Source organism: Seriola dumerili, unplaced genomic scaffold (assembly GCF_002260705.1).
Source record: "Seriola dumerili isolate Sdu_G_001 unplaced genomic scaffold, Sdu_1.0 BDQW01000002.1, whole genome shotgun sequence".
Lineage (NCBI taxonomy): Eukaryota > Metazoa > Chordata > Actinopteri > Carangiformes > Carangidae > Seriola > Seriola dumerili.
The window spans coordinates 1,175,077-1,200,207 of NW_019174257.1; the positions used below are offsets into that span (position 1 = coordinate 1,175,077).

The 25,131-nt window shown below is 39.2% G+C and overlaps 2 protein-coding genes across 2 annotated transcripts; one reads left to right on the forward strand and one right to left on the reverse strand.

Annotated features, from left to right (window-relative positions):
- Positions 1 to 733: 733 nt before the first annotated feature.
- LOC111217258 (tumor necrosis factor alpha-induced protein 8-like protein 1) lies at positions 734 to 16,106 on the reverse strand. Its single transcript, XM_022739038.1, has 3 exons — positions 15,807 to 16,106; positions 4,668 to 4,947; positions 734 to 3,643 (listed from the first exon to the last, which is right to left on the reverse strand). Exons 2-3 carry the CDS (start codon positions 4,937 to 4,939, stop codon positions 3,355 to 3,357), a joined length of 561 nt encoding a protein of 186 aa, XP_022594759.1. The 5' UTR covers positions 4,940 to 4,947; positions 15,807 to 16,106; the 3' UTR covers positions 734 to 3,354.
- Positions 16,107 to 17,754: 1,648 nt separating this feature from the next.
- On the forward strand, positions 17,755 to 24,991 carry cope (coatomer protein complex subunit epsilon). The gene is made up of 10 exons (XM_022752635.1): positions 17,755 to 17,872; positions 18,055 to 18,117; positions 18,266 to 18,366; positions 18,749 to 18,901; positions 19,417 to 19,470; positions 19,761 to 19,842; positions 20,352 to 20,507; positions 22,768 to 22,836; positions 24,032 to 24,106; positions 24,646 to 24,991. Exons 1-10 carry the CDS (start codon positions 17,771 to 17,773, stop codon positions 24,697 to 24,699), a joined length of 909 nt encoding a protein of 302 aa, XP_022608356.1. The 5' UTR covers positions 17,755 to 17,770; the 3' UTR covers positions 24,700 to 24,991.
- The last annotated feature ends 140 nt before the right edge of the window (positions 24,992 to 25,131 follow it).

The window sequence follows — 25,131 nt, forward strand, 5'->3', positions numbered from 1 at the left end:
AATGATAATTATGCCCCAGTGGAAGCTAGCTTCACCAAAATGTATTAGAGCCCTCATTCACATCCACTGATAATCAAGTCGTGACTGTCATTTTGAAATTTTAATTTTCTGAAATTGTTTGAGCAAGACACTCACACACAGAGTAAAGTAATCAAAAATAATAAAACTCAACTTTTACCCCCCCCCCTCTCCCAAAAAATACTTTTACCACTTACACAACTGCCCTAAAATAGAAGGCGGGCACAAATGAATCATTCAAGTTGATGTCAGGATGTTTTTACTTTATTTGACATCACAGTTAAGTCAAATAAGAAGAGGAGGTAGCACACAGAGAGAAAACAAGATGAGACTGAGCTGAACTCACATCTCAGTTTAGTCAGAGCTCTCTGAGCCTGAGGGTGCATTCACTTAAGAAAAAAAAGAAAGAAAAAAAAAAAAAAGGAAAGAAAAAAATGCATGTTGAGATAATGACCATTAGAGGATAATTGGGCACTTGGTACTGCAGTAGCCTTTCAAGTGTGCTGCAGGGAGGATCTGCAGACGTGCTACAGGGCAAATTATCATTCTAAAGTCTGAGAAGCGGCACAAAGTCAATGACAGATTAAACTCAAACTGAATTAACACCGAGTGTTACTCCATATGGCTACACTTGAAATTAAACTACAGCTGAGTTGAATGTCTAAAATTTCTAAAAACAGAAGCAAGAAGTCTTTCCGTCTTACTAATTTCCTGTTCAACCTTTGACCGCTGTGTGGGCTTTTTGAAAAAGAAAAAAAAAAGAAAAAAAAGACCCAGACTTGTATTATTTGTCAGTCGGATGGGTTTGTGGTTGCTTTCATGGCTTCGTAACAATGCCGGAAGCATGGAGGAAGGGATTTTGCTGACTAAATCCAGGTCAGACATAGTCAGATTACCCCCCTGATCTGGCCAGAAAATACCAACATCCAACATACAAATGGGAAGTCTCTCAGCGCTTGATCAAGAGAAAAAAAAAAAGGACAAGAAATGTATTGTTTTAAAAAAAGTAAACTGTATTATATTTGTTGTGTCAGGATACAATATAGAGACAGAAAAACAATCATATGTACATAAGTGAAAAAAAAAAAACATTTCACAATTCACAATAGTAAAAATGCAATGTGAAAAGTATGCTTCATTTGAGAGCTTTAGTAAAATAAGTGAGGCTGTTGCAGAGGTTCCTAATCTTTCAATCGTCATGGATTTTAAACTGAGAGAGATTTAAACTAACCCTGAGATGTGGAGGGATTGGAGAAAATGGCATCCAAAGACAATTAAAGTCAACTGTTTTGGAGGACTTAAAGAAAAGGATTTACTTCAAAGCCTCCCACAATGATGCAGTCAGAATCAAATGGGTTTAACAAACAGGAATATACTCAGGGAACTCGTCTAAGAATTAAAAAGGTGAATAATAGTAATTTAAAAAAAAGGACTGAAACCACAACAGCCACCACCTTTGTCTTCATTATCACCATAAGCAGGGTCACAATGATCAAGTGCATACTGTTTTCTGAAGTGTTCCTCTGATAAAAGACCGCATTTTAAATAACATCAGTCTTCTTTTCTTTGGTCTAGCTGCTGTGGATGAAGTTAAAGTTTCAGCAATCCTATCTGGAAAAGCACAGCGCTTATTACACAGCTCAATTTCCAATTCTCTCACAGGTACACAAACACACACACACACAAACACACACACACCACACACACGCACGCACGCACGCGCGCACACATACACACACACACACACACACAGAATACAAAATGAGGCCGCAGCACAAAACAATCTCCCAGACAGGCTCAGTGATACAAAAACACATAGACAAAAAGGAGAGACAGCTATTATGCGAGGTTGGAGAGGGATAGTAGTAACTATTCATATGCTCCTTTATAAAGGAAGAAACAACAACATCTTTCACTCCATTAAAGGACATGCGTCGCACAAACAGAGATGGTTATCTCCATCACATTACATGAGGCTGCTGTGTGGTGAAATGGAGTGGCTGCCTGACAGAGGCAGGCTCCATGCCATTATACCACCCCAGAGCGTGGAGCTATAATTGCAGTGGGAGAGTACAATCAGGTGCTGTGTTTGTCTCTGCTCTAATCTCTATATCCTGCCTGGCCCCTTTCATACACACCAAGCTGCCGTTTTCGTCCGGCCTTTCATCTGACTGCTCATGGGGAGTCTTTTTAGTTCATATCTGTCAGAATTCGAACCAGAGTTTTTGTGCTTTTAGGATAAACCTGAGGCAATGCCAATAAATCTGAAACACAGCTGACCCGGGGCTCCAACATCTATTATGACGAGAGGTTTGCCAGCTCTAGTGCTTTATTCCCATCTGATAAAATGCCAGAGCAACCTTTGCACCTGGTGCCACATTGTGCTGCTTCCTTGCTGTGATTATGACATTTACAGTCACAAACTAGAAGTTTTTCTGAACAGATGAGACCTTCCAGTCAGCGCAGAGCCAATTAATAATATACAGCACAATCAAATTCCTTCATGTTTACGGTCCCATTATGACCCAAATACTTCATCTTTACTGTGTTAGCTGCAAACCAGACTATTAAAGGAAAACTGGGTTTATAGCGCCTTCTAAACAAAAGCCTGGCCTCTCTACAAAGTGGAGTTCAGTGCATGATGGTGAGAGCTGTAAAATGCAGGCTAAGCAGGATTACTCGACTGCCATGCTTCACATGGTTTCACTGTTGCACAAAAGTACAGTACAGCGCTTGTTCAGGATTGAGTGCAATACTACTTTTAGAAAAAAACAAAACAAACAAACCAAAAAAAAAAAAAAAAATCACTTCTTTATGTCTTTGGGTATTTGGAAAAGACGGAAATTCGCTTCCTCTCCTGGTGCTCCCAGAAACATTTTCGTCCATTAAAAAGGCACCTGACAGAGATATAACTGGAGGCCTGTGCCTGGATTCATGTCTTTTTGATTAAGTAAGAGAGCAATGATAATGCTCCTGGATTGAAGAAAATCTTTTTTTGTTGTTGTCTTTTTTTCCAAGGCACAGTTGTCAAGACTCAAACCCCTGCATATACTGATTAGAGCATGGAGTTTTACATTCATTAAAAAAAGAGCATCTGCTGGGTTTTGTTTTCCTGTGAAATAACAGAAAGTCAGGCTGGAGAAGAAAAAGACTTTGGACTAACTAGCCAAGAGAATTTCAGTGTTACAGTAATATATCTGAAAGGCACACACAAACACAAACCAACAAATTAAAAATAAAATGTTCATGATTGTCACCTTAAAAGAATAAAACCTACAAGATGGTATAAGAAGGGTGACTAGAGGTAAAGGCGCCTGATGGCGAGGCAAACAGAGGTCAGAGGTTCCCGTCGTCGAGCATCTTGTTGACACCGTTACAGATCCTCTGCAGGTGAGCGCGATAAACCTCCGAGGGCCCGTAGAGAGTGGCCAGGAAGTCACAGTCGGCGAAATGATTGAAGACGTGGTTGACTCTCGAGTGGCTCTTGGCTGTCAGGTGGCGTTTGATGGCCTGGTGTAGCAGTTCACGACACTCATTCAAAATGGCGCTCATGACGCGGCGGTCAAAGGTGAACTCGATCTGGTGGAAACTGACTGCCGTCATGGCCAGAGTGTGGACTTTCTTCCTGTGAGACGACGAGAGAGAGAGAGAGAGAGAGGAGAGGCTGTCAGTTTCTAATTCTGACTGGAGCAGCAGAAGTATGTAAAAATAGAAACTGCTGTCTTATGATTTTCTTTAGAAAAGTTTTACAACCCCCATATATCAGTTATAGTATTGTCCTTCACAGCGATACATCTCCATGCTAATATAATCACCATTCTCCATACTGTGCACTTATGTCAGCTTCACATGCCTCCAAGCTCAGTTTTACTCTTTTAGTGGAAAATATATAAACTGATGTAAAAACCAATTTCCTTAATTTGCTTCCATCAGCAGGCAAAAAATGTTCTTGAACTGCAGTCCTCTCCACTTTAAGCTCTCAAACAGGACTAAGTCCTTTTTGTTTCATTATTTCATTAATTTAACTTTATTTAATTTTATGGTAGGAGCTCTTCATTTAAATCCCTTTAAAAGAAAACATTTTGGAAAATACATGTATCTGCCTCTTTTCCAAGAGATTGATGAAATATCTCTCATGTTTGTGTTTTAACAATGGAGTGACCTTGAACTTTGACCTTTGATCACTAAATTCTAATCAGTTCATACTTGAGTGGAAGCAAATGTTTGTGCCTTATATCCTTATATATGTCATTCATTAGAACGTCAAGCCACCATGACCTTGTGAGGTCACAGTTACCTTGAACTTTGCCGTCTGGGCACCATGAGTGTCTGTAGTAAGCTGTGTGGAAATACATCCAATAGTTGCTGAGATATATCAGTCTGGAGATATACGGCCTATATCATGGTTTTATGGGAAATGTAACTATTTCTTGACAAACACCAGCTGGGGGCGGTGACTTCCTGAATGTTGTCATGTGACTCTACAAGTGTTGGTAGGTGGATTTTGGAACCAGTCTTTATGCTAAGCTAAGCAAATTGCCTCCCAGCTCTAACTGGTTTCAATCTGCTCATGTAACTCTTGGGAGGAAAGCAAATAAGCACTTTTTCCAACATGTCAGACTAATCCTTTAATGACTTTTCCTGCGTACCTGAAATTCTCCACCAGGATCAGCTCCTCGCTGTTGAACTGGTTGTTTCTATAGAGCACTCCCAGCTTCACCACCATCTTGATCAAGTTCTTGATGATCTTCTGGGACTCTTTACGGTTGCGGGTGTACTCCTTGGTGACGCGGTACAGCTCGTCCAGCACCTCGCTGCTGGTGTCGTCGATGAAAAGGTTGGCCACGCTCTTGGTTGCCATCTTGCTCATCAGCTTCTTCTGCGCCTGCAGGGCTAAGCTCTTGGTGCTGAAAGAGTCCATGGTCAAGTCTGAGTCAAGATGAGATAGAGACAAGAGAGAAAAGAGGAAGTCAGTCTTGTTAAATGCTTATGCATTGCAGCAGACATTTTCTTCCTGCAGAAACCTTTTGAAATGATGTGTGCAAACATGTTTGTTTGCTGGTGTTCTACAGTTAACATCTAACTAGAAATGAAAATGAGAGGAACCTTTCCTTAAAAATCCGTTTAAACTTTCTCATCCTGAAAGCAAAAAGGGCCAAACATATTACACTGACAGCACTGCAATGTGTGAGGTTATTGCAAATAACATCTTCACTAATACTGTTTAAACTGCAGGGCCAAGAACTGTCCCCTTTATCAGATAATGAGCCGTGGCAGCTGTCAAATTAGTCCCAGAAACCCTCTGGCTCAGAGCCTACAAGGTAGTTAGCGAAGAATGTGTCATTACGCGTGTAGGAGTAAAAGTCAGTTACAGCACGACCACGCAGAGCAGACAACGCAATCTGGACATCTCATTTCCTGAATGCATTCAGAGAACAAGGTGTGCATGCGTGTGTGAAAAAGTAAGCAGTAGACAGACAGCGGCAACTCATTCACTGCACGCGTACGGCTTGATTTATGTATGATGCCGTGTGTTTGTGTGTCTGTGTTGATGTTTGTGAGGTAATGCAGGGTGACTCAGTGAAAAGCTGCGCCCATGATGGAGGCTCATGAATAGTGGGGGTCAGGTCCGCAGCGTACCACATCATTTCAGCAGTCGCATCTCAATGCGTTGTGCAGGTCACTTCTACAGGTTTATACTTTCTGTTTTTGAAAAATAAAAAACGAATCCATTTCCCCGTACACCCCGTCTCTCACCTTCACGCGTCTCCAAGGATAACCTGGGAGTAGAGGAGAATAAACAGGCAACAAAAAGCAATGGAATTTGCTACAGATATTCAAGGTCTCTACAGGACGAATTCTAATGACCACAGTGATCCTCTGACTTCTCCCTATAGTGCCACCATCAGGTCAAAGTTTTTGCTTAACCAGTGATATATCTCAGTGTTTACTGGGTGGACTGGCACAAAATGTGGTACAGATCCTCATGGTGTCCATACTATACTGTATGTCCTACACATACAGATGTTGACAAAAACTGATCATTCCACTTCACAAAAAAACAGGAAGCAGGAGAGAAGTGAAAGTCACAGTCTGGGGAAGGACCTAAGCCTCCTTTAATATTTGAAAGGTTCTGCTTCATTTGTTAGACGAAAAAAGGGTTTTGAAGAAAAACATGTTTGTATTTCTCAAAGTAAGCTACTGGATAAAAGTATTATTTTTGTGTCATACTCCAACTCATAGGCACCTGTATGAAAAATGATACCTAATGTTATTGTGATGATTCAGAGGAACCAAGGAAATACACATGCAAATATCTAAAAAGCCTTCTTCACCTCAGGAGGAAAAAAAATAAGCATAAAAACAGTCTCACCAGTCAGATCTTATTTCCTTCGTACATCTCCCTGTCACTGAAACGCTAACTGTAGCCTAATAGGCGATTGCCACAGTGAAAACAAAATAATGATGTTTAAGCAACGTGTCCCCTTCACATCACAATAGGGGATTAATCTTAATACAATATCCTTTCAACACTAAAGCTTCACTGCAAATCCATTTGACTGGTAAACTGCCTATCCATGTGCTGGAGAATAATAAAAGTGCAGCAGAAAAAATGAGTGGTGACATATCCCTGCTGGGTGACTTGTGACTTTTACTGTTGTTGGTACTAGAAGGCAGTGCTAGTATAGTGTCTGACTTTCATTCTGCTCTTTCTCTCTCTCTCGTCGCAATGCCTCTCTAAGAATATCAATAAGACTCCTTGGAGAGTGTCAGCAGGATGCTTCCCAGGGAGGAGACACATGAGGAGAAAGAGAGCAAAGACCGAGGCAGAGAGAAAAAAAGGGACGGGGGTGTGTTATATATCAATACCTGAAACGTTGGGGAAATGTAGGTGCTGAATGAGAGGTCATTTATATACTGCCTCGTGCTGAATCTAGTTTTATTCCCTCTCTCGTTGCAGGTGCTGGATGTTAAATCGGGCCTCTCGCTGTGCTGATCAAGGATGACTAGCAGATCCCATCGACCGTTTCAGCGTGATTGTAACTCTAAACTTGCCAAGCTGCACTTGTTACAGAAAACCCTGCTCTGATGCAATGTGTGTGAAATGGATAACAAGGAGAGACGCTAATGATCAGGCTAAAAAAAAGAAAGAAAGAAATACACAGAACTCTAAATATTTATTTCTATATGAGGAGCAACTGAAAACAATCGCTTAGTCCTGCTGTCACCCTCTAATCACAACAGTCCTCAAGAAGAGAATCACTTACAGCAACAGGGCGAGTCTACATTTACCTCCCTCTCTTGCCTCTTCACGCCTCTGCTGATGGATGTACAAGAGTTTAGGAAAGTGCAAATGGGTAATGGGCACATTAAGAAAAGCAACCTCTTTCTCAGATTTGGGGGGTGGGGGGGTGGGGTGGTGATTTCATAGTGCTCATTAAAATCCACTCTCGCCTGGGACCACAGCCATCATAGCTGTCAACTCGCATGAACAACAGAAAGAGAGAAAAAGAATGAGATAGGGAGGAGTGATTGTCTTTCATACCCATGAAAACAAACATTTTAAACACGGTTGCACTGTCTGATATTTCACTTAAAACTGAAGCCTGACATAACAGCCCCGTACCACTCTTATCTCGAGGATGGAGGGAAATCCTCACTGTGGCTCTTGCTTCCTCCCCTTCATCTCCCCAAGGCAGGAAAACTAAAGGCTTCATGAAAAAAAAAAAAAAATCCTCAAGGGAAAAGTGCTCAGACTGATGAAAAGGTTTTTGATCAAGGAATAATTTTTTTGTTAACTTTGCAGCATGAGAGTGGTTAGTGTCAAATCTAAATAGCCTGTGAAGTCCAGTGCCCAGCGACACCCTGGCCAACCCTGACACAATGTCCCCATAGTATACAGAGGCAATAATGTAACCAATTTAAGGCAGAACGAGACATGTCAGCAGCAAACACTGCTGAGAGTTGCTGCAAAAATATACAAGCCACAGTCATCACAGCACACACAAATCACACAAGAATAAACATATGCACACATACATGCATACACATTACTGACAGGCCTGGTTTGCCGAGCAGCTGAAAATGAAATGAAAAACAAAGACAGACTGCAGCATAATAACTCAGCGTAATTACAGCAGTTAGACGAGCTACAAACTCATCAACTCACTCAAAACAAGCCAGCATGCATTCACAAGGACCAAAGCTCAGCAAACATGACTCATGGAAATGAAACCAGACCCTGCACAGTATTGGATAGATGTCTTGTGACAGTGAGAGAGTCCCTGGGTAATGTACCCTAGGACTCTCTCACCCTCCTGCAGGTGTAGACAGCACTGTCAAGTCTGTATCCCAGCATGGCCGAGGTAAAAAGAGGTTGTGATGATGAAGAAATAACCTCCTCGTCCTCTCTAGTCCTTTGAGGATTAATGAAGTAGGGTCAGATGAAGCTGGAGAGGCCCTTTATTATCCACGTTTCATTTGCCTTGCCTCTTTGGGCTTCAGGGCAGGTAAAGCTGATGTCAGGATTGGGGACGCTTCAGCCGAAAGCTTTTCAAAATTCATTTGGAGAAAAGGGAAAGAGTGGGATGACAACTCCTACTGTCTGTCATTTTCATTTAGTATTTCTATAATGTGGCCACTGTCAAGACCTTTGAGACTGACGCAGTGAATAAGGTCTGAAAAAATTTGAGTTGAAGAATTTCATAACTTAAAACCTACAAACTAGACACATTGTGTAATTTAGCTAAATGCCACTATTTGAATTGTATTTATGAAAAAAAAAACCTATCAATAAACACTATTCACTTTTCTTCAAGGTGATTGTGCGGTAATGAAAAATATATTACATTATTACTAATTTATACATTAAGGCTGCAAATAATGATTATTTTCATTAATCGACCTGTGGATCGGGACCCAAGAAGGGTCCCAAGAATGATTAAAAGGATGAGAAAGAGTTTATTATTTCTGACTTATCTCTAATATTTTCTATTTTCTTGTGAAATAGCAGATACTTTCATGTCTTTGTGCCTCTAAAATACTTTAAAAAGAATGGTCCGACATTTTGGGAAGTTCACTCAATTGTTTTCTTCCCAAATGTTATACAAAAAGATTGAGAACACTAAACACACTAACAACAAACATAAGGCTACAGCCAGCAGCTGGTTAGCTTGGTTTAGCACAAAGACTGGAAACAGAGGGAAAACAGCTAGCCTGGCTCTGTCCAAAGGTAACAAAATCCAACTACCAGCACCTCTGAAGCTCATTAATTGAAACTTTATACCTTGTTTGTTTCACCCTTAAAAAAAAAATGTGGTTTTTAAGAGCTTTTGTGCTGGGCTATTTCTTGGCCAGAAGCAGTGATGTTAAAGACATAGTCCAGCACGAAAGCTAAACTAACCAGCTGCTTATGCTACCCTTATATTTACTGGACAAATATGATAATGGTATCAATCTTCTCATCTAAACGCAAGAAAGTGAATCAGCGAATTTCCCAAAATGTCAAACTACAGCTTTGAACAAAACAATCTGACAAGGAAAAATCCATCTTTGGCTTGCAACGTATGTCTCTTGAGGTCTTGAGTTTCGTTTTAAGTGGTCATACACAAAAAAAAAAAAGAAAAAGAAAAGCTGAAAACCTCTAGCTCACCCTTTAAAATGTCAGAAGAAAATGGAAATAGTGTCACAGACCTCGGAAAACAACTTCAAATTGCTTTGTTTTGTCCACACAACAGTCCAGAAACCAAAGCTATGCAAATTATAATTTAACAATCTAAAACAGAGAAAAGCTGAAATTCCCGACATTTGAAAAGCTGGAAACAGCAAATTCTTTACATTTTTCCTTGATGAATACCTTTAATGAAATTGATCATTAATTGATCAACTTATCAATTGTTTCAGTACTATTTGATATTTTCTGTGACATCTGAAATCGGTGAACTTGCTGTGGTTTTTGTCGCCTGTATTGGCTCACCAATTCATAAAACCAAGAGATACAACATAAACATTCAATGATACTTGATATGAACCGCAAAATGCATTTGCCTTTGGCCTACTCATATTTAGGGTAGATCCAACATGATGTGAGCGTGGCATTGGTTTTCCAAGAGGGGTATTGAGCTGAATCCAGGATGCAGCCTCTGCTTTGACTATATTCACTTGTCAGTCAAAGTAAAGCTGAGGTGTGACAGGTGAGAAAGGGCCAGAAATTGGATACACCTGTAGCTTCCGCCCACTCTAGACCATGCCATCATGCCTCATAAGGAAGAAGAGGCCACAGCACCCAAAATATCACCACTCTAATACCTGCTGCCAATTCAAACAGCTTGGTGGATACTGATAACAGCCAGCACAAAGGGAAAACCAGTGAAGAATGTGTTTCTGCACTGCTTGGACACCACAAGTTGCTAAAAGAGCTTTGGCAGAGATTGCAGAACTTTCCATGACACTTCATATTACAAGTGATTGGTTGATGGCAGCAGAAAATGTCACGACTTTTGTGCTCTTCAGGGATCACCAGTCACATGGATTGGGGCACTCTGACCTTAAAGAGAGGACTCCATCAGCAGACAAAATCTTCACTGCTACAGACAAAAAACTGAGATAATAAAATAAAATAACTGAGAACAGCTCTGTATTCTGTGGTCTAATCAAAAGACTATGTTAAGGCTTTATTCATATTTTCTTTCTTTCTTTCTATTTTCTTTTTTGATTCAAGTCCTTCACATTCTCAAAAGCACAATCCTTGGTGATCCAGAGATCTGAGACACATACCATGTAGCTGAGACGTCCCCAGTTTGAGTCCAGTCGATGACCTTTACTGTATGTCCTTCCCCCTCTTTCCCTACCCATACCATCCCTCCTGCTGTTTCCTGCTGCTGTCGACTGTCCAATAGATGAAAAACACCATAAATAGAATATTTTAAAGGCTCAAAACAGTTAAAAAACTGAACAGATTTCCCATAAGGTGACATATTTAATCTGCTTGTTTTGTCCAAAACCCAAAGATATTCTGTCCAATGTCACAGAAGACTAAGAAAACCAACAACTATTCACATTTGTAAGGCTCTCTTTAATAAAACAAAAAAAAAATCGACTATCACTGCAGATTGGTTTTATGTCCACCAACTAATCATTTAAAAAATCGAGACAAAAAAAAAAACAGGAGCAAATCATCATATTTGAGGAGCTGGAACTATGAAGTTTTTGCCATTTTTGTTTGAAAAAAACAAACAAAAAAACAATCAATATCATATTATATATAATCCAGCACTTGTGAGGACGGCAAAATAATATTAACACTTTCCAACACAATATAACACGCAATAACAATAAGATGAATCAACACCTCTCTGACATGGTGCCAGCAAAAACTAAACATGACAAATGTTTATTGCAAGGCTGTTGAACTGGATTGGATGACAAAAGACTGTTTACACACTCTGTACATATTCTATTTGCTTTGCTGCCTTTTGGTAGAACTCCCACAAGTAAAATGTAAATAAGAAACAGCCAACGTGTGAAAATGGAGAGTCTACGGTACTACTGTCCTACCTTTTCCACTGCCAATTACAATAAAGTCTCACACAACATTGCACAGTTGCCAGAAAAAAAACAAAATGACAACAAAATTGTGGGTTGTTGAGAGGAAGTTTGAAAAAAAAAAAAAAAAAAAAAAAAAAAAAAAAAAACCATATGTCATTATAATGAATTCATATCAGGGAATCTTGAATGAGAAAACTTCTTCCTCCACAGATTCTCATGTGCTGTAGGCTATGATATAATCCGTCACTGATTTGAGAAACAATAGACAGTCCTGGTTGTTATATAAGGTACATCCGTGCTTTGTGTTCAGAGAGGACAAGTAACCACTCAAATGAGCTGTACTACTGGAACCACTTCACTGTTAGGGAATCAACAGCAGGATTTCAGGACAACTGAATGCTGCAATTTCATCTTTCATCAAGTTTTATAGTGTTTGTTTCACTCTTCTCTTGAGATGTTGCATAACAGAGGAGGTGCTGACTGCTAATAACAGAGGCAGTGCAGGCAACATTGTGTGTGTTAACAATTGTATATGGCAGGCGTCTGTGTAATGGTCTCTCTTTGTACACACACCCATCTAGTCCAGCAGTTCTGACACAAGAGCCATAATTGTGTCCAGAACAGATGCAACACACATAGGAGCACATGCTACATACAGGCTTTCAAATGCAGTCGATTTTTGTATGATGGTTGTGTGCGTTTGCGTTCTAATCTTCCCACACAGTCATCATCTGTGAAGATGTGTGCAGATCTGCTGAGAAAGGAGGCAATCAGCGGCTTTCGCTCAGACACCGTGCCCCGTCCTACCCTTTTTTAACAGTTTTCTCAGATCTGCCAGAGCCCGCTGAACAATTAATAATTAACACATCGGCATATAATGGATCGGGGATAAATAATTCAGCCTGCCGATTTGGACTAAAATAGACCCGAGGCTAAGAGGAGTCTGCTACAGTGCAACAGGTTGGGGCAGAGATGTGAGAGAGGGATAAAGGGTGGACTATCAGTACATTAAGAGACAGTGGCTGCAAGCTGATAACGTTAATTTAAGAACATCAGTCAGAGTTACGCATGTATAATAAGGCTGGGAATACAGTAACTGCTGCTCTGCCCAGGGGCCAACACAACACTCACTGACAACATTTGTTCTAGCATTAAAATTCATGTGTGCGTTGTTTTATGGTTACAACTGAGCTGATTTTAAATAACATATCTGTGAACGGAGAAAGAATAATATAGAACAAAGAGTAAAAAGGCCATTCCACTCTCACGTGACCTCACTTTGACTGCCATGTCCAAGTTTTAATTACATATTATTTACAATATAATTAGCATCTTAACAGCACTGCAAACAAGGCAAGACATAATCAAGGTGCTAACCGGTGCTTGAGCTATGACTGATGTCTGGGCCAATGACATTTTAATTAAGGCCACCATAAGAGCAGGGCACATTATGACTAATTTTCCTTACTTCGAGCCTAGAGAGCATAATTTGTTAACTTGGTATGTTAATGGAGTGGCAAATACCAGTGTGCTTGGCTGCAAGAGCAGCAGGGATGGAGATGGAGAGTGAAAACAGAGGGGGGCCAATATGAGAGGACATGACTGTGACTAATACATGACTCAAGTGGGATCTCAAATGAGTCCAGTCTATTGGCAGATGACACTGTCCCTCACTCTCTCTATTTCAAACAATGCCATGATATTTGCAGGTCATGTGGCTCTGCTCTTTCAGACAAGGCCACATGCTCCGAGTGTTTCGGGTTTCCAGGGAAACTGCAGGCCACCTGCGTGCTCAGCTGAACTTTGCAGCCTAGTAAAAGCAGGTCAAACACTCCTCTTGTCTTGTCAATGAGTTACCATGGATTCTCCTCTGCAGGAACAACAGAGTCTCTACCACTATTGCTGCAATTTCAAGCTCTGCCCCTAATAACACTGCATTGGGAATGTCTGGCAATGTGACTGTATTGTCCTATTCTAAAAGACTCACAGAGGGGATCTGCACAGATACAGTTACACTGAAAACTACATAGATGAGGCCCAGAAGCCTCTGCTTAATCCTGCTGGGCAGTTATTGTATATTATTATATTATTTATTGTCTTTCAGAGTCATATTGTGCTGAAACAATTATAAAGCCATTGTGAAGCACAAAGCTATGATTAATGAAGAAAAGCAAATACTCATTAAAACCAGTCATGGATGAAATCTAAAACAAATGGACTTCTATTGTACTATGTTGCACTTTCACTATACTTCCATGCTGCCCAGGGCAATCGACACCACCATTATTTTAGGGCTGTAAATGACAATTATTATTCTTGTTATCAATCATCATAATGATTAACCAATTCACCTTTGATACAATAAATGTTCAGAAAATAGTAAAAATGGCCATCACATGCTCTAGATGGTAACTTAAGATAGTTTAGTTTGTCCAACCAACAGTCCAAAAACTCAAAGATATTCAATTTACTATGCTGACATTCCTTCTTTTTGAAGCAATCAGATGCCAAAAAAGGTTGGGAGCAACTGGGTTAGCCCATAAAATGTCAGAAAAAAATAGTGCAAGCAATGCCCATCACAATTTCCAAGGAGACACCTTCAAATATCTAATTATCAAACCAGCAGTCCAAAATCAAAAGATATGCAATATACAAGGATATACAACAGAGAAAGGCAGCAAACACTCACAACTGAGAATCAGCTAGAGTATATTTTACAATGAATCAATTATCAAATTAGCTGGCAACTAATTCTGCCAATCAACTAACCATTTCAGATCTAGATTATTAAGCCTATATGTATGTTATACTGGTAGATATTCTACTAGACCCACAGTTATTCCGTGATATTCATTTTTGCCTTGTGTCAGCTCTCTGCTTTTCAGCTGGTGCTACCAACAACAAAAGACACAAAGGAAGCCCTGGCAACTAAAACACAGTGGGTTGAAATACGCCAAATTATTTCACCACTGACACTGCTAATGCAAGGAGAGAAGCAACTCCAAGTGCTAATGCAAGGCCATAATTCATTTGACATGTCTGTTGAGGCTATGCATGATAATGTGTGCTACTACCTGCCAGAGCCCAGACTGCACAGTGAAGCTATTCATCCACACTCAAGCCTTGTTCTGGAGAGGAGCTTTACAATGTAAACACAGCAATGTGTTATAAAACATATCACTGTTTGCAAAACATATGTTGTCACCCTTTTCTCTTAGTTTGCAGTGGATTACACTGAAACAACAAGGAGGCTTACTGTGCTTTCAAACAAGCCGGGATAAATCCACCTTCTTTATCTATCCTTATTTTCTTGTTCTCCTACACTTCCTCCATAGTGGAAGCATTGTGCAATCATAATGAATGCAAAACGTAAGCTTCTTTACAAATACTGTCTTTATTGACCACTTAATATGCACAGTCTCTGTGTGGCAAAAAAAAAAATCGTTTTATACAAAAAACAAAACAAAGAACAAAGCATGTCCAAATTTTTCAGTGCAATATCCACCAAATATGAGGAACTTGGTTCAATCCAAACTAAAATTACATTGGTGCAAATGGGTGTACCACCTGACAAGATATCAGGATACTTATCAGTGCCTTACAAGCCTATGTGTTAAATGTGGTCAACCACATGATTTGAAAAACCTAAAACTCAGTTTATGAATGCTCTTTTTATCCTCTCATCACTTTATATGCTAGCTGCTGAACGGTAATCAGTTTCTAATTTAAACAAACTTAATTGTAGGTCACTGAATTCTAATATTTCCAGTGTGTGCTGCATTATGTCAATATCTCATAAATCAGTTTTATTATTAAAATAATCGCCCACTGTAATGGCCCTGTTCACCATACATATTGAAAGCGTGTCTGTTGCCTGTTGCTGCTAGCTTCATCATCATAATGCTATATTTGAATCACGTCCCAACTGATATTTGCTCGAAACAAGACTGACCGTTACTTCCGCTAACTTAGTATTAAAAATACAGCCTGTGAAAGAAAGATAACTGACCTAGCAAACAAGACTGCTTCTTATTAACTTCATTTTGTCTGCTCCATCTTTGAAAAGGCTGTTCCAAATTGACACAGGTTAACTTTAGCGGTCAATTGACTCAGGAGTGATTTGACCACAGGCCTCTAATAAAGAGATGTGGCTGTTGCTGTGGCCGTTATTGTCCGTTGATTAGATGTTTCATTAAAAACTGGTCGAGCGTTAGGTTTAAGCAGCGACAAGGTGGACTCACCTTCCTCTTTCAGCTCAGTGGGACACAAGAGTGGTCAGTCAACAAGATGACAAGTTAATCTGAACAAAATCTCTCAAGTCTTCATCCTGGCAGCGCAGGGAAAAGTCTCTTCACAGCATGTTTTGTTGTTTGTTAGCTTGTTTTGTTGGATCTCCTCGATAAAAAAAAAACCCTTCCTCCTCTCGTAACTCCGTTTTTGTTCTGTAGCGGTGTATCAGGCACAGATGTGTAAATTATTGAAAGAGTGTTTCCTTGTCTCAGCTGCTGTGAGATCGTTTACAAGAGTTTGTTGTAACCCGATTCCACCTCCTTGTAAAAAAAAAAAAAAGTTTCAAACTTGAGGGGACTTGGAAATCAACAGATTGATGGGGGCTTGGGCCAATGAGGGCGCAACAAGGGGGAGGGCACCGGCCCAATCAAGCCAAAAGAAAGGAGCGTTTTACAGCCAGCACATTCCCTGCCCCCATTAGGGTTTCCAGTAATTATCCTTGTCCAGTTCACAGTCCCAAGGCTGAAAATTTCCCAGAGGAAATGGTGTTAAGGGAACAATGAGCAGGAACTGTGGGGAGCAGTTTTTCTGTCATGGCCAAAATGATTTACTGGCTCGTTAAATTACACATCACTGAAATACAATACTGAAATTATTTTTTTTATTTCATAATTTGCATGTGATTTTCTAACAATAATGAGTAATTATATTAATTACTACCTAGGGTAGCAGAGAGAGAGAGAGAGAGAGAGAGAGAGAGAGAGAGAAAGAGAAAGAGAAAGAGAGAGAGAGAGAGAGAGAGAGAGAGATTTTGTCAGCGGATGTTTTCTGGACAGGGGAAGTTTTTCCTCATCTGTCTAATGAGGACACCGGAATTCCCGTGGTCAAAATAACCTTGCAATGCATTGTTATTGAACGCTGAGGTAATGTTATTGTATGGATACTATGCACTACGAGTTTTAGCCCTACATTGTCAGAAACCCACGGTCAGCAACTGTGGTACTACCCCATACTCTTCGTATTGTATATCTAAGTATTAGCTGCAGGTCTCTGTCGTAATAAAACAGACTACTGTAAAACACCTGTAGTGGTGAAATGGATCTGGTGCGTCCTCTAGTGGTATAATATGATGAGCGGGGGAAATAGAGTAGGCTAAGTGTACTGAAGTCTCACTAGTGGGGATACTGAATATGCAAAAAGTGAGTGAGTGAAAAAATTCTGCATGCCTTTATCAAATACATGAACAAATAAAGACTTATAGATTAAAGTATTGTCAAATATTTTAAAACATATACATGTACATACAATTGTTTTTATTTAATTATTTTTTACAATTGTTTTTCATTCATTGTTTTGTCTGACCAACAGTCCAAAATTTCAAAACTATTCAGTTTTTTCAAATGTATCTAAAAGTGAGAGTGATTAATAACCATCAAATGTTGCAGATAGTAGTTGACTAATTATTGTATCGTTAAGTATACCACATCTAGTCTGTGAATAGGTTATCCTGGCCATGCCTTGTAACAAGTCTGACTTGTCAGCCTAGCTGCCTTTCCTTTTAGGATTACAGTTTGGCCATAATAATGTACATCTGCATGTATGAGAATTTGCTATTGGAGGGGTAGAGATTAAACTCGCCATTCCTCAGATAATGCACCGAGCCCAGTAGCCTTCAGTTCACCTTTCATAAAAAGCCTAGCATGGCCCTAAATAGTACATTCATGGTTGATATAAAAACAAAATGGATACATAACAGTGCAGTGGTACCTATATGGAGATATTTTTACGGCAAAACAACACAATGTGGTATATTTTAAATTGTTATACTTTTAACCCATCCCATAATAACCCCCTGACAGAGTGTCTTCATATGCGTCGGCGTTTTTCTTGTTTAACTCCACTTCCCACAATCCTCAGTACCAAGCAGTTAGGTGACGCATTTTTGCTACGTGTCAGGAAGTTGTCTGTAGTCAACATGGCGGCGCAGCAGGGTGATGTTGATGAACTCTTCGATGTGAAAAATGCTTATTACATCGGTAGTTATCAACAGTGTATCAACGAAGCTCAGAAAGTGAAGGTAGGTAACGTGAATTAATAGCTGAATGTTTTTGAAATGTTTCATTTTCCCCATTTTGTGCCTCTTTCGCTCACAGCAGCCAACACTGCGTTTGCGAGCAACAATGCAAAAAAATATATATTTTTACCTAATATATCTTTTAAACTCTGAATTTTGTTGCACCTCGTGTTTTTTCTTTGAAGCCGTCGTCACCAGAGAAGGAGACTGAAAGGGACATGTTTTTGTACAGAGCATACATTGCCCAGGTAAGCCTGAGTGCGATGTTCGCAAGTAGAAAACGTATGTATCACACTGATCTCAGTGTCTTGTCATTAGCCGAGAGTTTGTGTATATTTCACCATCACTAATTAAAAACATGCTCACCCTCACCTGCTGTGTTCTCTGCTATTTCAGAGGAAGTATGCTGTTGTCCTGGATGACATCAAGGCTAATTCTCCGCCTGAGCTTCAAGCTGTCAAGATGTTTGCAGAATATCTGTCCAGTGAAAGCAAAAGGTAAGATCTTGCATTTGACATTTAGTTCAACTTGGAGCTGAACGATATGCCTAAAACATAGGCACTTTGTCAGTATACTGTACAAACAGTAAAACTCTACACATCCATTCATAGTTTTAGCAGAGGAATTATTTTACTCGATATCAAAATTCGACTAAGCACCAGATAACACGTAAATTATTACCTACCCCAGGTAATTAATATTATTACAAATTATAGAATATACTGTATCTCTTAAATGCTCAATATATCACCCAGCAACAGCCTTTATAAGGTTAAATTCAATTTTGTATTAGCTGATTGTCTCAGCTTTTTGTTTAGTTTGGAGTTTAAAGTCTTATTGTCTGGATAATTTCTGCTGCTATTTTCCTTTTTTGTGCAGGGATGCTATTGTTGCTGATCTAGACAAGAAGATGGCTAAGAGTGTGGATGTCGCTAACACCACCTTCCTCCTCATGGCTGGCTCCATCTACTACCATGAGATGAACACCGATGCTGCTCTCAGGACTCTGCACCAAGGAGAAAGCCTGGAGTGGTAAGAAGGGATCAAGAGTTTACTTTAAAAAGTGTCTGCAAATTTTGTTTGCAATCCAAACTGATTTCAAATAAATACATAAAAAATTGAAAAAAAGAAAATAAGACTGTTACCTTGTTCAAGGTACAACCTACTTCTATTGGAATTGCAACAAAGATCACATAGTAAATTTGTGTCATCTTTGTTCCTTGCATTTAGCGGTCATCAAATCACCCAGGTACATGAATATAAAAACTGCATCATCATTGTCAATGCACAATGGTGCATTCAGACTAAACAGGTTGACATTTTCAAAAAAGATTATATAGAAGGTTTCTCCAGCCACAGAACTGCACCATCTTTGTATTTTACCACAAAAGATAAAACACAAAGAATTTTGTAAATTCTAGTTTCAGCTACCACACCTGCTCCACAGAGCTCTCTGATGGATCACTGGATTTTGTGAGGTTGTTTTAATTTTGAAGACAGGAGCATTAAACTGAGCAAACTGACATAATCATTTGTTTGTTTTTCAGCATGGCCATGACCATTCAGGTGTTGCTGAGTCTGGATCGTGTTGACCTGGCAAGGTATGGCTAAGCTCATAAACAGTAGATTAGCATTGCATTGTTAGGTCAGCTTCTTTTATCTGAAGGCTCACTGAAAACATCCTGGTATTTTCTGACTGTGTTAAGCAATTTCATGATGAAAATGGATGTATTCTTCATTGTAAACTAACCGGAAATCTACTGTGTATAAGGTTAAGTCTGAGCCTATATAATCAAAAGAGGGTTTTCTCACACAAAGTTATGTACTTTATTTTTGAATTGGGACTGTGTTTCTCAAATAATGATGGCATTGGTCTCTTTCTCATTTTCAGGAAAGAGCTGAAGAAGATGCAGGAGCAGGATGAGGATGCTACTCTCACACAGCTGGCCACAGCCTGGGTTAATATTGCTGTGGTGAGGAGACAAACATCCATTCATTTGTATAACAGCACCAAAATTTATAATTCATTTATGAATAAATTCTCTATCATTAATTATTTGCACCCCCCCACCCCCATACATAATGGAGTGATCGCATAATGTGTCTGTGTGTATATACCAAGTACATTAAATTCCAATTAATCACATTATCAATATCCATGTTGAACTGTGATTGACTGAAGTTGCAATCAGGTTTGAGATATTTGGCAGGCAGGGGGGTGTGTAGTATTTCTTGGAGTAGTATATGGCTATAGAAAAGTATGACCAGTGTAAGAAGGACTTTGTTCCTTTGAAATTGCTCATGTTATTGCTCAAACTATAGTGCTTACAACTCTGTAGCAGTGGGTAACCCCTACACCATTAAACAGCAAAACAAAAACAATCAAACACCTGGGATTAAGCACTTTTCAGCATGGTCACTGACTAACACTCAGATTATCTCTTCTTGCCTACATTTTATTGCATTCTGCTTGTTGTTGCAGGGTGGAGAAAAGCTGCAGGATGCCTACTACATTTTCCAGGAGATGTCAGACAAGTACTCATCTACACTGCTGCTTCTCAATGGGCAGGCAGCCTGTTACATGGCTCAGAATAAGTGGGAGGAGGCTGAGGGGGTGCTACAGGAGGCACTTGACAAGGTTAGATGACAGTTGAGGCTTTGTTTTTGTCTCTGTTGTTTTGTCTCCTTCTCTCTTAAATATTAACTGACAGTGAACACACTGTGGTGTAAATACATGGGCAGTTTTTTATTCAGTTAACCATCTTGATGGCTTGTTTCAGAGGCTGGTATCACATTCATATCCTTCATGATTAAATGGCTGCTAAACAGGGGACTTGTGCCAGAGGAAATATAGGTACAGGGTTGAACCTCATCACAAGATGCATTAAAATGAGTTTAAAGTAAGGGAATATTAAAGATGGGTTATCATGGAAAACAAAAAATGTCTAGGACTGTGCAATATAACGTAAAATCTCATCTCAATATAGGTCTTTTCATTTCCAGATAACGTCATGATCATCATGATATAGCACGTTTTCTGTAAACTGTGTATCCTGGTTAGAGTCATGTAATAGCATCCAACTCACCAAAACCCCATTTCTCGACAGTGTAAATTGTGGCCATGTCTTTGCTGATGTAAGTTGTAACAGCAGCTATTACATCCTTCCATCTTTATGAATCTTTGCTTTTTGGTGTGCTGCAGGCAAAAGCATCTTGCAGAGTCTAAACCTGTGGTTTGTTTTAGCACTCTGTGGCTCTCATCCGTTCTGTTTGACACGATTCTTGTGTAGGTGGTAAAAGAGGTTAGTGGTGTTTGAGTCTGTTGTGGGGACCATCTGTGGCATAATTCCCAGTATGGTTTTCTGGTCCATGTAAGACTTTTGATAACCAAACCACCTCCATGTGACGGAAGCAACTCCTTTTCGTACGAGCACCTCGCTTTGTCCGAGTCCTTCTCCTGTTCAGAATTACTCCGTTCTATATTGAAGAGTGTGATTTGTGATACAGTGAAATAAACAATAAAGCATAATATGAAGCGATAGACGTTCTTCTGTCGTCACATGATATATATAGTGGGAGATTTTGCTGTTAGAAATATTATTTAAGTGTGGTTCAACCACGAAGATGATATTCCTCACTGCCATTTTTTTGTAAAAAAAAAAAAAAAAAATCATACTGTGATTATTTTTGGCAGATTTTGCAATATGAGTCATGGTTTCAATTGGAATGGTCATTTTTGAATTTCATTTCCACTGAAAAAATTTTTTGAATGATGATGTGATTTTTGCTTGGGCTTGTACCAAACAAGCATGTTCCGTTATGTATGGAGATTATGATTTGTAGCTTGGGGCGTCTTTGTAGCAACACAGGGCTTATTTATGGTATGTTATGACACATTGTACTTTTAACAAAAAATTGCAGCTCCTGCAAGTTGGACATTGCACTATGCCATATTGCGATTTCAATTATATTTCAATTCTTTGTGCAGCCGTAGTGCACTTCGACATGAAAAAAGATAAATCAACTGCCTGCATTGTAACAGCAGATGGCATGGTTACGGTTTGACCAGTGTGCACAATTCACAATATAGAACTAATTATTGAATTTTTGGTTGTTTTTTTTTTTTTCCTTTTTTATGTATTTTCATTCTAAACACTGTTGAATGTGTTGAATCTCTGCTCTGTGGTTGTAAATGTTGCAGCTTTCTGCAACATGTTTTCTGTTAACACTAACAATGTTAGCAAGACAACGTGAATTGTGAGATGACTTTGTGAAAGGGCTTAAAACTAAATCAGCTGTTTATGTCAACTTTCTGAGCTCCCGTTTTGGAATACCTCATGTCGGTTATCTAGATAACTTTGATAATTTAGTAATCCTGCTTCATGAGGTAGGCCCCAGGTTAATGATGCTTTGAGTGGGAGTCATACTGCAGTATTAACTGGTTAAATATTTACAAAGAATTAGTTTTCCATTGATTTTATCTCTCACTAAACACACAGAACATAACAGAACTGTAATGTGACTATACATTAATAACGTCAGTGCTCACGTTCTGCCTAGCTAAACCATACAAATGATTTTATGGTGACAGATGGAATGAATAAAAATAAGTTTTAGTGTTTGATTCATGCATACAGAAATATACACTTTTAGAGCAACACATAATTTTCTGCTACTTCCACTTTCATGGCAGATTAGTGTTAGACTGGATCACTGCACAAGAGCAACCTGCACCACATTGTTGTCTGCTGTACTTGTGACAGAAGAAATGAATCATTTCTGCTAAACAGAATGTACTGCTCACTTTCACTGTCTAGTTCCCACTTGACTATTTAGCTTTGTGAGAATAATTCTCTGACTTCCTAGTCATCTTTGTCTTTCTGTCTTCCCCCTTTTAGGACAGCAGCCACCCTGAGACGTTGATCAACCTCATAGTGCTGACTCAGCACCTGGGCAAAGCTCCCGAGGTGAGACTTTAGACCCAAAGTTGTTAAGGAGAGCACTTGCTTTAACAGCCATCCGTTTTGCAGTTTCCTATAGACAAACTCACCCTTGTTCAAAGAAGTCTTGGAAAATCTTTGTCCAATAACACTCTTCTTATGAGTGCAAGATTCACTTCTCAGAAATTTTATGCAGCATTGATTAAACCAGGCAAATGCGGTCAGGCAATTTCTTGATTGTGTTTGTTTTTCTATCATAAAAAAGTGTCATCTATGCATATTTGCTGGTTTAGTGCTGTGTGTGAGTTATATACCCTGGAACTCAGAGTTCATGAGATAAAGACTCAATTATCTTCCTTAGTTTTGATGGACTTGATAGTAATGCAGTATAATGCTGACCATTGACTCAAAGCCATCATTAAAAAGTTTCCAACTGTGATAACCACTGATTAGCACACCTCACCCAAGGTTAACTGGAACTATGTAGACATTTTTTTTTACAAACAAGCCTAATCCTCAGGTATGTTAGAAAAGAGTTATCTTTGAAAGGAGTTTTAAATGGTGTAATGTAAACTAACCAATGTTAAAGTTTGTCAGTCCTCGTATTAAATGGCTTCCGGACGATGGTGGAAGTTCAAATATTGTTAATTGTCTTAGTCAGCTACTTTTGTGCTCTGTTAATGCAATAGGGTTTGTTCTCTGTCTCCACTCACTCCCATCATTATAGAAATCTCACAAAAGCAGTTTGAACAATTTTAACACAACTATACAAAGATCAGCAGTATCTGAAGTACATCATGGCCTTAGCCAAGAGGCTGAGACAGGAGAGTTTCGTTGTGGTTTGATCTTATTTTATTGACAGTGGCCGGCCAACAGATGCAAACAACCTTTGGATTTTGAGTGAAACATCCCCTTTTTTTTTTTTTTTTATATAAACGAGCCTCATTCATTTCAAACTAGAGAGTAGAGCACAGGCAATAACACAACTGCAAAAATTTCTCATGTGAAACAAACACACAAAAACAAACAAAATGGCAGAAACGTGTGCTTCAGGCACTGAAAAACAGGTTTTGTTGTTGACAAGCTTTCATTACCTTTACTTTGTTCTGCAGTTTTAAATACCCTGAAAATCTTTAAAACCTTGTTTAGGAGTTTTTTTTTTGGTGTTGTTTACTGTTGTCACTGTATACCTTTTGTGTGATCTATTTACTTCTATCCTCAGGTAACCAATCGGTACCTCTCCCAGCTGAAAGATGCACACAGAGCTCACCCATTCCTCAAGGACTATTTAGCCAAGGTAACTTGCTTATGTCAGGATGTGTTATTCAGTGTGCTTTGTTACACTGTAATTGTGGTAGACTTTCCTAATTGCTCTCTTTTAACCATCCATTCATGACTGCTGTGCAACTGTACTGCCATTATTGCTTTTGAACTTTTGATAGAGTAGAGTGATTACTGATTAAAAAAACAACACAAATTCAAAAAATATATGAGGACACCTCTGACCGGTGGCCAGTGCTATTTGGGTTCACAAAAACCACTCACAGTTGTTAACAAGCCTTCATAACCTTTACTCTGTTTATAATTTTACTACCAGGCTTGGTTGTTTTGATGGTCAAGCTGAGGTGACCTTGGAGAAAAGCCAATTAGAGCATTAAACTATAGTTAGCCTTTGTTACACATTGTGTCAAAAGTATACAAGTGTGCAGATGTACATAAACATGCTGAAACAGGGTTATGCTGTTACCAAACAAACCATGCGATGCACAGCTGTTCCTATAGTCAGATGTTTTTCCTGGTGTTCAACTGTTTCCTCTGTTCTTTGTTTTTCTTCAGGAGAATGAGTTTGACAGACTATCCATGCAGTATGCTCCCACTGCTACAGCCTAAGACACCTGCTTCTGCTCAGATGTGTCAACAATGGACTTAAAACACTCTCTGTCTCTCTCACACACACATAACTATAGTTGTTTTGATATTTTTACTAGAAAAAATGTGCTTAATTAAAACTTTGGTTGTATTATTTAAACCAGACTACAGGTCATTGTTTCCCTTGGGCATAGATCAAACATGTCTGATTTGATATCCATTCTTTATAAATTTGCATTTCTCTTATGGAAATCAACACATCTGTTTAATGTAAGCATTCCTTTGAAAAATAATAAATGTTTAATACATGTCTTCGAATTGTGGGTTTGTGAACAAACAGAACGGCTGTACATGCAGACATCACGATTTTAAGTCAAGGCTGGATTTCCCAACTGGGCAAAATGGACAGCTGCCCAGGGACCCTAGATCCACAGAGTCCAAGTCCAAGTGAAC